This window comes from Mastacembelus armatus, chromosome 15 (genome assembly GCF_900324485.2).
Source record: "Mastacembelus armatus chromosome 15, fMasArm1.2, whole genome shotgun sequence".
NCBI classification, from domain to species: Eukaryota; Metazoa; Chordata; class Actinopteri; order Synbranchiformes; family Mastacembelidae; genus Mastacembelus; species Mastacembelus armatus.
In genome coordinates this window covers 13,347,377-13,360,241 of record NC_046647.1, presented here as the reverse complement: position 1 = coordinate 13,360,241, position 12,865 = coordinate 13,347,377, and the positions used below count along the sequence as shown (strand labels likewise).

Sequence of the window (12,865 nt, the reverse complement as noted above, 5' to 3'; positions counted from 1 at the left end):
ATGTACATGTACAGGACTGCCATTGTCGATTTCTACCACTAAACAGGTCTCTGAAGCCCATTTCAGGCTACGTTTCTTTGAAATGTTAAAGTGTAGTTCAGTATTAGTATAACAATACATTGTTTTCTCTATATCTGCTGTTTTTCAGACAGGGCTATTTCCCCTGGGCTCTGTATCTGGCAGTAAAGTTGGCTGACAAGAATTTCAGTACACTTCAAACTTGGCCTTGGTCAATCCTCTTATGGACTGGATGTTACATCTTAACAGTGCTGAAAATAATCAGTCATTCTTGAGAACAGAAGTACTCGATATGATGCTTTAAACTTAATTTCCATTTGGTAAAATACATAGTGTGCAAGTATGCAGCCACAATAAATTCACATTTACATACAGTTACTGCACATATCTATACATTCATGGATCTTTACAGTGAAGACCTCATCTGCTAATGAATGACATAATTTACACAAACATCTTAAACACTTTAAACACTTAAAAACCCATAAAACTGAGAAATTCATAGATATTACTGTAATAAACAATGTCAACAGTGATAGTCAATTATAATTTGGAACAATGATTATGGCTACCAAACCAAAAACAGTTATACAGTCACTACATTTAACGTTTAATAGAAATATAAATAACTTACACATATATCATAAAATACATATGTATAAGTTAATAAATACTAAACATACAAATGGTGTTCCTTGGTAATACATTTCCACTGTTTGTGATGCCATCTAAAAGAACTGACGTCTTCAGTTTTGTTTCCCTTGTGTTGTAAAACTAACGAGAGTAATTCTGACACATTCTTCTTTTTGGTGTTAAGTGTTTTAAGTGTCTGGTTTTTTAGTCAGTATTTGAAAGTGGGTTGCAGAGAGATAGAAAATCACGGAGACAAAGATATAGAGAAGGTAGAGACCTGCGGCAAACGCCAGCGGGCAGACTCGTCGTACGCACACTGTGCTCGTGTACATGGGGCTGTGCCATATAACCCCTCAGCACCCTGACATTGTTCTGTTTTTATAACTAGATTATAATTAGATTTTATAAGTAGACGATTTGATGTCTGACATGTTGGTGAGTGTGTCCTTTAAAGTTTTAATTGGTCTCCTGACCTGCAGTACTGGACTACACGATCTGATCTGATAAACGCGACACATTGTCCATATTATTAACTTGAGTTGACAGGGATTTTCGACTGTCTGTGCTGGTTCTGGTCCTTATCCCCTTTGTCAGATTTTGGCTTTGGCCGTAACAATGGCAAGAAAAGGCTGCTTTGAACTCCTCACGGAACTTCCCTGTGGAAAATAAGAGAAATGTAAAAATTTTAGACTTTATTGAAATATTCTAAATATATATATATATATATATATATATAGTGGGTACGGAAGGTATTCAGACCCTTTGGCTTTGGAACAACTCTGTGACCGTTCTTGACTGGCCGCGCCAGAGCCCTGACCTAAACCCAATTGAGCATCTCTGGAGAGACCTGAAAATGGCTGTCCACCAACGTTCACCATCCAACCTGACAGAACTGGAGAGGATCTGCAAGGAAGAATGGCAGAGGATCCCCAAATCCAGGTGTGAAAAACTTGTTGCATCATTCCCAAGAAGACTCATGGCTGTACTAGCTCAAAAGGGTGCTTCTACTCAATACTGAGCACAGGGTCTGAATACTTATGACCATGTGATATTTCAGATTTTCTTTTTTAATAAATTTGCAAAAATTTCTACATTTCTGTTTTTTTCTGTCAAGATGGGGTGCTGAGTGTACATTAATGAGAAATAAAATGAACTTTTTTGATTTTGGCAAATGGCTGCAATGACACAAAGAGTGAAAAATTTAAAGGGGTCTGAATACTTTCCGTACCCACTGTATATATATATATATATATATAAACATGGACACTGATTTAAAGCAGTGAATTACATTGTTGTTGCCAAACTCTCCACAAGAGGACAGCAGTGAACTCATAAACAGTGAGGCATGTTAAAAGCTTACCGCTGAGGAAATTGTAGATGATAGGATTTGCTGCACTGTTGGCATATATGAGCCAGTGTGAGAAAGTGAACCATGCATACACTGTTTCTCTGTCATTTGAGTTCTTGAAAGTCCCAAAGACTCTGCGGGTAAAGTATGACATTGTGTTAGTTCAAGATTCATTCCTGGGCCGTGTTCTTACTGGCCTATTATTATTTTAAGCCAAGACTGCTGAAAACAAGCAACAATTCACCAACTGAAAGACACAGCATCATACATTAACTATGGCACTATCAAGATGAGATCTGAATGGGGGGAAAAAGAAATGTATTATCCGCGGTGTATCTATTTAGGTCTCTCAATCACGTTATAGCCTTGAAGAAGTATAGTTGCTGCAAAATTACCTTTTCATGACATTGAGTACGCTGATTGGCAGGTAGCAGAGAGCAAAAACAAAGAGTACCACCATCAGCATACGAGCTGTCTTGCGTCGTGCTCTGACCTGTTTGATCTCGGCACAAACAGTGCTGCTCCTCACCCTCACAGACTCTCTCGGCCCTGCAGTCAGAGCCGAGCATTGGATGGTCCTCCATTTCTTTTGCAATACTGATGTGCTTCCAGGAATCTGTTGATAGAATATGTGCATACATCCGGCGCTGTAAACTTGCCAAAGGAAGTTCAGTTTACTGACAGTCTAATTTAAAAAAAAAGATAAAGCACTGGAATACACACCTGTTGACACCAGAGCTTGTGACATATCTGGATATACGCCAGGATCATGAGACACAGTGGTGCAAAATATGTGACAATGAAGAAACAGGTGTGATACACCTTTGGGTAGATCTCGGCTGTTTAGGGAACAAAAAGTCAATCACATCATAAATGAATGAATCACTGATCTGTCAACAGCGTGTTTTTTTTGGCATATTGCTTCTCCAGTTCTCCAAAGGGAAGGAAACACTCCTATTAATCAAAGACAATCTGTATGATCCTTTTGTTTGGTCGGTAGCCAGCAGTCTAACAGTTGTGGTTTACAATATTTGGAAAGTGTTTTCATGTATTTGAAGGGGATTTGTGAAAACTAACCTCCCCAGTGTTCATCACACACTGTGAACAGGCTGGTCTTGTTTGTGAGTTCCGGCAATAGGCTGCTGCACTCCATCACAACAGCCTGAGGGATCATAATGATGCACGACACAACCCAGATGACAACAATACTCTTGCGAGCCCTCTTGGCTGTGCTCTTGAACATCAGCGGGTGGCAGATAGCATACCAGCGGTCTTGGGCAATGCAACTCAGCGTTAGAACTGATACAGAAACAGAGATGGTCTGGAAGTAAAGAAAAGAAACACCAGTAAGGAAGAGATGGAACTATTCTGGGAATGGGAGTTTCAGTACTTTTGAAGTCTAAAACCAGAAAACAGATTTTGTACTTTAGCTTTGCATTTTTTTCATGTTTTTCAACACTGACATGAGACATTGATCTGAATTTCATATTGAAATATAGTAACTTAGGGAAATTTTGGGTAAAAGTCAGTAAGGAGTATTATTTCGACATTTGCAGTTGCTGGGGATTTGCTTTGAGTCTGAAAATCTTTTTGTAAGGCAGCTTTTTAGACCTGAAGTATTTAGAGGAAAAAAAGATATAAGGCACCATAGTTCTTTTCCATTCCAAAAGACAATGACTGAGTTTCACAATAGGTTTATACAATACAACGGATGTTAAGTACATGCTGATAATGTCAGAGGTGTGACGGAATTGCTGTGTATATTAGCAGGTTTCAAGTCTGACAGGCCAAAGGGACCAATGACAGTCTTGTTTTTTTTCTTGTCTCCTTGAGTGAAGGCAGTCTAATCTCACCACTGTTTGAAAAATACACCTGCCTGCACTATTGGAGACTGGATCTGTGAAATTGGATCAGCATTACAGTGATAGTTCCTGCATTCCAGATGCTGGTATCCATTTTCAACATATTGTAGGTGACTGTCTCCAGGAGTTACAGTTAGTCCAGATGGTTCACATCAGCATCATCATCCATCTGTCATCTGTACTGCTTATTCCTCTCAGGGGTGGCATAACGCTAATATAAAGAGACATTCACACTCCCATTCACACAAGAAACATTCACACTTAAGGGTTGTTTGGTGTCACCAATTGACCTAACCTGCATGTCTTTGGACTGTGGCTGGAATACACAGAGAAAACCAACATACAAAGATTGGGTCATAAAGACTTTGAACCCAGAAGCAGCAGCAGCACCATGTCAGAGATAAAGCTGTGGGTTATGTTAGGGCTATTTCCTGGGGGAAATAAATACTCAGCTCCATCACTTTAAAACGTTTAGCTTAAGGATGTGAGCAGTGTGCTAAATTACATGTGCTGACTTATTGCCTTCATTTGAAAGGTCTGAAAAAAGAAAAAAAAAAGGTGAGAGAACATTGCCTTGTAGGCAACACAATGACCCTTTAGCTGATAGAAAATCAATAGTACATTGACATGCACTGTACTGTATATTGAAGTTGTTATTGCAGCTTAACCACTACCATGTTTGTGATGCAAACAAAGAGACCACCTGGGAGCCTGTATACAGGCTGGACCAGCCCGTAGGCAAATAAACGTTTAACCACTTGAACCTTTATGGCTCTTATGGCTCCAGAGTTAGATTTTTTTTTTTTAAAATTCACACACGTTTTAACATCATTAATGTATCCCAGTGTTTGAGGTTTGGTGTGATTCTCCCATGTTTGCTCCTCAGTTCCAAAGAGCTGTAGAGGAAAGGTTCTTGATTTTTGATGACCTGAATTGATCTAAAATTAAAATACTGAATTTGTTTATAAAAGAAGCATGAACAGAGCTTGTCATCTGTAAAAATGCAAAATGTCAAGTATCAACACACAGTTTTTGCAATATTTCACCTTTTTGAAAAACAATCACAACATCTGAGCAGCACGGTGGGTTTGTGGTTCGCTCTGTTGCCTCACAGCAAGAAGGTTTGAAACCTGTACTCTGGTTTCCTCCCACAGTCCAAAAACATGTATGTCAGGTTGATTGGTGACTCTAAATTGCCCATAGGAGTGAGTGTGAGTGTGTGAGGTTGTTTGTCTCTATGTGGCCCTGTGATGGACTGGTGACCTGTCCAGGGTGTACCCCTGCCTTTCACCCAAAGAGAGCTGGGATAGGCTCCAGCAGATCCCTGTGACCCTAAAGAGGAATAAGTTGCTATACATGATGGAGGGATGGAATCACAACTTCTGAGTCAACATAGACAATAAGTCTTTGATGGAGTTAAAACATTACAATCAAAATTTAAATTCCCACACCTCATGTATAAAAACTACAGAACAGTTTGTGATGAGATTTGGCTGTTTCAGGAGTTAAATGCTGTTTTATGCAGCTAGGCAGGTCTGTTAAAATGAGTTTGAGATTCTACAGCAGATTTTATTATCAAATACTTTTTGTATGAGTTTATTCCCGTTATAAGTTTAAAAAAAAACATATTGAGCTGTTATTGCTTATGTTGCATAAATCAATGAACCCATTAAAGGTATTAGCGACCTTTAGTACAAGCTAAGCTCTTGCGTATTGGTTCTGCTCTTGAGAATACGGCACTGTCACATAAAAATAATAGGAAATGTCACATAAAATACAGGGAGCTGAAATGAACAAATTTTCAAGTGGGAATTAATTTGGGGAAAACACTCCCCCTGGTTTAATGAAAGCAGCAGGAAGTGGTCTGTGCAGATACAATACCATCAACAAAACACTCAACAATAGCAAAACCCTAAACAGGCTGAATGTCACTATAAAGACCTTAAAGAAGGCTGCAAATTCGGTGCCATCTGGTGCAGACTCTGTGAGAGGATAACAGCAGAAGTTTACACATTTAAATTCAGGCAGTTTGATCCCCTTTAGACTACAGCTACATCCAGTCAGGCCGCGTTGTGGATGTTCAGCACAGATGGGCACAGTGAATAATAATAATAGATACATGGATTTTATTTTCACTGGACACATCAATGCTGGAATAGAATGTAAAAAGAGGCAAAAGCAAAAGACTTGCCCAAGATGTTAAATCATCAAAGTGCATATCTAATGAGAACTGATTTAAAAAAAAAAAAAATGCTATACTATGATGAATACAGGAAAATAAATGTTCTATGAAAAGTAGATACATGAGTTTTGGCATGTATTGATAAATCCTTTACAAATGAAATGGATTGGACCAGCTGAAGATCACGTTTTTAAAAAGAAAATGTTTAGAGTTCATGTCTTACCTGCAAATAAGGCACAACTTTGCAAAGCGTGTTTCCAAAGAACCACGTCTCTGTGATGTCTACCACGAGGCTCGCGGGCAGGCAGATGATGGTGACCAAGACATCAGCAAGGGAGAGATTAACTATGAAATAGTTAGTCACAGTTCGCATGTGACGGTTTTTCCACACTGCAAAACAGACTGAAAGTGATGCACAGTCAACGGCCATCCAGATACACAATAAAGACAAATATATATCACATTAATGCAGTACATTTAATGCTTCTCACCACTGTCTCTGACGCATGCTGTTTGAATTAAGATGTAATTATAGAACCATTTATGTCTTTGGCACTTTTGGTAAAGTGACTGTTATCCAGAAATTATATTCAGCCACTGTTGGACAGGACAGGACGGTCTTTCAGAAAGTTATCAACAGTTCAACTTTTGGAGCCATTTCTGTCCTTTTGATTATTGGCATTCTAAGCAATTCATGGGCGCATTTATCACTGGTATCATATTTTATTAACCAGCCTGATATTTTTTGTCATTAATTACCAATATCTCTCCAATCTCTCTGCATTAATTTCACACCATCAGGCCCTGAAGATCCTAATTGGATAAGATAAAATAGATAAAAATCTTCAGTAAAAATAAATGATAAAAACATTGGAATGGGAGCTAAATTGCATAGCGTGCACAGGTGCCATCTATCAGCAATGAAGCTACAGTGCCGTCACATTTAAATGATTCATATCATTAAACACATTTTAATATTACACAAAGATAACCTGAGTAAATACAAAATGCATACATGAAATGATGATCCATTTATTAAGGAAAAAAGCTGTCCAAACTTGACAGGCCCTGTATGAAAAAGTAATTGCCCCTAAACCTGATAACTGGTTGTGCCACGCAGCGACATCTGCAGTCAGGTGTTTGCAATAATTGACAATGAGTCCTTCACATCGCTGTGGAGGAATTTTGTCCCTCACTTCCTTGCAGAATTTTCTAAATTCAGCCACTTTTGAGGGTTTTCCAGCATGAACGGCCTTTTTAAGGACACGCCACAGCATCTCAATCATATTTAAGTACAGACGTTAACTAGGCCACTCCAAAAACTGAATTTTTTTTTTTTTTTTTTTTTTTCCAGAGGTGGATTTGGTGATGTGTTTCAGTTCACTGTCCTGCTTCCTAACCCAAGTGCATTTGAACAGTTTAAAAAGCAAAATGTTATATATGTTATCAGACCAGCAGGGAATGTTAAACTATACCAAATGTGGGTTGACACAGTTTTTTGCTTCATACAATAAAACATTACAAACCACTATATTCATTAAATAGGCTCTGCACCAAACAGCAAAATGGAAATGTAACATTTAATAATTATTGTCATAAATATCAGACACAGTACCTTGAATTTTAAATTTCTAATTTATATTTCACTGTTGCCTGCTAACTAGATTCCAACATAGAAGAAGATTGCTTTCCCTGGTGACGCATCTAACTTGTTAGCAAATTTAAAAGTTATATGCAGTGTATTGAATTTAATAATACTGATCATGGAAAGTAATCAGTCATCAGTATCCATGTACAGTAAGCCTTCATGGCTTTTATAGCTCCACTGTTAGATAAAGAAACACTTTTTAACTTGATGTAGTGTGTTCTTCTGGTTCTGGTTGTTTCAATTCAGTTCATCAGATGTACCATTTTAAATATTCTGTGTGGCATTTACTCATAAATAGCACCATTATAAAACTTGCACTCTTGAAAAATGGTTTAAAATGAGTCCAGTGGCTTTGTATAGTGCTGGTATGCTCATCTTGTTTGTAGTTTATGGCCCTGTCAAACTATCTGTGGAGCTGAAATGAAATGTTGAGCCGCAGCTTTACCAATATATGACGTGTCGATAGCACATTCCCAGCTGACCTGCCTTTCACAGGTGACTGATCATCAGAATATGCGGCTTAAGGTTTGTGGGCTCAAACACAGCAAGGACAGAGTTTTCTTAAATAATTACTCCTTCTGAAACTGATGATAAAGGCGTTTTTCCCCCCTCTGTTTGGCTAGCACAATTAAAACTGTTGTCAATAGTCAACCTTATTGTCAATTCTACTGTATGTGCAAGACATACAGAGGATCGACAGGTTTCTCCCACATCCACAGTGCAAATTGGATTAAAAATGGAATCAGAAAAAATATAAAACAATAGAAATACAAGAAAATAAAAACAGTGGAAACTTAAATCAAAGTGCTTAATTATATATATCAGAGTCCACCCTTCTTCAGTAATTTGTTTATTGCAGAATATTTAGGGAGCACTCATTTCTTGTCTGTACACCCACATAACTTCTGGCTTATGTAAGTGAATAAATGAAACTAAAGCATCTGCAGATGCTGGCAGATGTCTATTTTGATGTTTGCACTCCCTCTTGCATGTGCTGACTTTAACCTAAATATTAAGTACTGTACTTTAGGTGGTACTGCTATAGGAAATTGGTGGTTGCTAAAAAAGGAGCTCCCTTTGTAGCTGAGGCTGCAGCACTAAGAACTACTGGCATGGGAGAGTGGATAGAAAATTACTGCATGAGGATAGTAATAAGGCAGAGGATATAACCCAGGGAGAAAGAAGCCTTACTTCAGTTAAATATATCTCTAGCACTCCTGTATCACTGTTGTACCTGTGTGATGGATGATATATGCGTCGGATAATATCCCCCCAAAACTGAATTATGCAGGCCCCATACAGCCTCTGTTCCATCTGCCACTGATGAACATTGTATTAGGAACATCTGTACACCTCCAATTATCCAAGCGTTCTGTAGCAATGCATACAATCATGCAAACAGAAGTCAGGAGCTTCAGCTAATGTGCACATAAAACATCAGAATGATTTTAAACTGTTAACTCAGTAACTTTGACTCTGGCATGAGCACAGGTGTCTGACAGCTCTCCACTGCCTACTCAGTACAATGCAAAAAATATCCAGTCAGTCACCGTTTTGTGGCTGGAACCACCTTGATGATGAGAAAGGTCAGAGAAGCTGGACATTGAATGTTGGAATCTGTCTGATGAATCTCAATTTCGACTGCGGCATGTAGATGGTAGGGTCAGAATTTGGTATCTACAACATGAATATGTGGATCTGCAGTGTCTTGTCTCAAAGGTCCAGGCTGTTGGTTTTGGTGTAATGGTATGTGGAGTTTTTTTAATGGCACAGTGTGAGTCCCTTGTGTATTCATTTATGGACACAGTAGATCTTTTATGTAATGATTACTTCCAGTATGATTATGCACCATGTCTCAAAGCAAATTCTCACACTAGTTTCCTAAACATGACAGTGGCTTTGGTGTACGGTGGCTTCTGCATTTGCCAGATTTAAAGCCACATTAACAGAATTGCACCATGAATGTCCAGATGCAATGGACCAGATTCACACAGGCATGTTTCCAACATCTGGTTGAATCCTAGCCACAAAGCTTCTCATCCTCTACCACTGCTGGAACAATTGTGATGTTGGGGGGGTTGATACAATACATCCTCAATCACTAGTCTTTCTCCTGGCTACTGCTGAGCTCTTTAATCAATAAGTCCTCCCTGTGTCCTATTTCAAATGATGTCAAACAGAGGAAAATTATAACATCCAAGCCATTTTACTTCAGTCTTACAATGTCAAGATTATTTCAACTTCACAAATACTTGTACACATATGTTCAAACTCTCATACAATTACATTTTGATTTGGACTAGATTTTACTACATACTTTTCAAAAGGTTAAAAAAACAATTTGTGACGTAATTTTATTGATCAACTAGGCTCCAGCAGATCCCTGTGACCCCGGTCAAGGAATAAGCGAGTATGGATGGATGGATGGATGGATGGATGGATGGATGGATGGATGGATGGATGGATGGATGGATGGATGGATGTTATTGATCCAAGACGCCAGTTTCTCTCTTGAGTATTATCCTCTCTGCAGATCAGCTTTTCTAAGCAGAGACAGTTATATTGCTATAATAATCAGGCTAACATGTAAATATACAGGTTTTGGTAAGTTTGTACATAACTTCCAATTAAAATTAAAAATTCAATTCTGCACATCCCTGGGCTGCTGCCATTAAAGCTCTATTGGGCTGCATTTTTAATGGTTACATTAAATCATATGACTCCCTATAACATGAACTTTAGTTGAACAATTACTGGTAAATCTACAAATACTGTTGTGTTCTTAACTATATTACATTGTTTCAAACAGTTATTTACTGCACCATATCATTAGTTTCTCCAGCCTTACAAATACAATAACACCTTCATTAAGCCACTAAACATGAAAGGTTGCTAGTGATATTATAATTAGATTTCAATTTCTTCTTTGCTTTTCTATTGCTGAGGTCCTACAGTGTGAAGGGGCTAAATGGCTTTCCTTACACATTGCTGGTTTACATTTACAAAACCATCAAAAGGTTTTTGAAAGCCATCCATGTTCTAAAGAGATTGTTTTAAGGCATCTCTGTGTAAACTCAACATCTCTGTGTCCAGTTGAAAATTATTTCCTTTCAGGAGCTAGACTGCTGCTCACAGCAGGGAATCCTGCTCTAAATATCAATGGAATTATCAATACAATGTCTGTAGCACAAAAGCATAAAGAGAAAGAAGCTACAGCTCTTTAGGCAGTGCATGTGTCTATCTGCACTTGTTTGCACTGTGCTTTGCTTTACCCATCTAAAGGAGACAATTATAATGAGAACCTGTCAGCTGTGACGCGGAAACTAATGGCCCACCTGATGACACCAAATGCAAGTGCACTTCCAATATTTTGTGGATTTGTTAGAAAAACAAAGACAAATTTAATGGGAAATAAATAAATAAGTTTCGGGCCACCTGCTGGACAAAAGGTTCATGCAGTAATTACTGCAGCAGCAGTTGAACTAAACATCTCAACAAACAGCAGGCCCACTAATTATAAGACATTCTCACTGGTTTTCTTTTAGTGTGAGAAAAGATTAACTGGTGTGTGTTCGCTGCCTATGTAGTATAAAGGACAATCCAACAGGAATACTGCAACCACAACATGTCTCCTCATGTCATCTCATGTCCATTAGATTGCAAGTCAGCAGTGTGGCAGAATGGATGACTGCTGTGAGGTGTTCTATATAAAATATCACAGCATTTATCTAGAAATGTTCTGACTACTATCTAAAGCAGTTATTTCGTGATTGGCACAAGGTCTTTAAATAAGTAAATATGTGTTTATGTTTTTTTATTTTTTTATTTTATTTGGACTGCAAGGTTTTTCCAAATTTGGTTACCTCTGACTTGTGGGGATGAATTATACTGAAGAAATGACATGAGTGTGTTGAAGCTGACTGAATTAGATAGTGAGGCACAAAATCAGAGGATAATTTTATATTATCTAAGTGCTGACAACATAACTGCGTGGTTTAATTAATTTTCATGCATTCCAGCATGATCTACATCTCCGAGAGATCATGAGAAGTTGTAATCTGTTCACAGCCTACAGCTTGGCACTGTTGTGTAAGTATAGAGTTATCTCTATACTGTCTGGGTTTGCTAAGACCTGTGAAGATGATGGAAGTGGTTACAGCAAAGAAAAGTAGCTTCAGATGATAAAAGAGGGAGGAATAGCGCAGTGAGATGAAAACAAAGCTGCACAAAAGCCAGATAAAGCTGAGGTTGAACTGGATCCACATACTAATGAGGAGGCAGTGACAAATTCGTGCTAGAATCGATGATAAACATAGATGCAGATACATGGTCCCTTATGGTAAAACTGCTCCTGCTCACATCCTGCCTCATATTCCAAGTAGAGTGTTTCTGAAAATGAGTCATAAAGCTATAAGCAGCAGCAGCACACATCAATAAGAGCAAATGATGGAGGCAGATTTTTTAAAAAAAAGCGCAAATTTGGTGTTGTTTTTTTCCTGCGTCTTTTAGCGCGACCGAAGTGCGCAAGCCCGCAGGGTGAAATAAGTGATATTATTTGAAGCTCCGATCTGTATCTTCAAACACATCTGAGAACTTCCCATTTAGTGCTGCGCTCTGCTGCACTCTGAGGCGCGCACTGTGATTCCACCAGCAACCGCTGCGATCCCACTGAACATCAAAGAAAACCTGCCCTGCCACCAATGTGATATTAGATTTTATTTTCATTGTACTGTAACTATCTGCTATCTGCTCGTTCACATCCACTGTAAGGTTTTTTTGTTTTTTTTCCAGTGTTTCTACTGTACATTGTGCTGTATGTAGAAAAATCCTCTCGCAGACAGAACCGATTACGCATGAATGGGAAAAGTATAGAATAACTTACCCAGCGAGTTTCCAATGAGCGAAACGAAGAACACGACTATGTAAGCCCCGATAAGAACCCATTCATACTGTTTGGGGTGTAGATACTCTCTCCAGATGTATCTCAGAAGTTCGTCGTCCTCATCCAAAGATGAGTGCAGATGTAACTCCGTCCTGTTGGCCACATGTGCAGAAGATAAGCACTCTCCGCAGACCGAGTCGCCAGACATTGTTCGAGGTGTTTTATATATATTTATATATATGTATGTATATATATATGTGTGTGTGTGTGTGTGTGTGTGTATGTGTGTATG

At 38.5% G+C, this 12,865-nt stretch overlaps 1 protein-coding gene across 1 annotated transcript; it reads right to left on the bottom strand.

Moving 5' to 3' along the window:
- Nucleotides 1-1,119: 1,119 nt before the first annotated feature.
- hcrtr2 (hypocretin (orexin) receptor 2) lies at nucleotides 1,120-12,788 on the bottom strand. Its single transcript, XM_026308910.1, has 7 exons — nucleotides 12,574-12,788; nucleotides 6,267-6,445; nucleotides 3,077-3,320; nucleotides 2,723-2,838; nucleotides 2,395-2,615; nucleotides 2,012-2,133; nucleotides 1,120-1,307 (listed from the first exon to the last, which is right to left on the bottom strand). The coding sequence occupies exons 1-7, from the start codon at nucleotides 12,779-12,781 to the stop codon at nucleotides 1,138-1,140; spliced, it is 1,260 nt and encodes a 419-aa protein (XP_026164695.1). The 5' UTR covers nucleotides 12,782-12,788; the 3' UTR covers nucleotides 1,120-1,137.
- Between the last annotated feature and the right edge of the window lie 77 nt (nucleotides 12,789-12,865).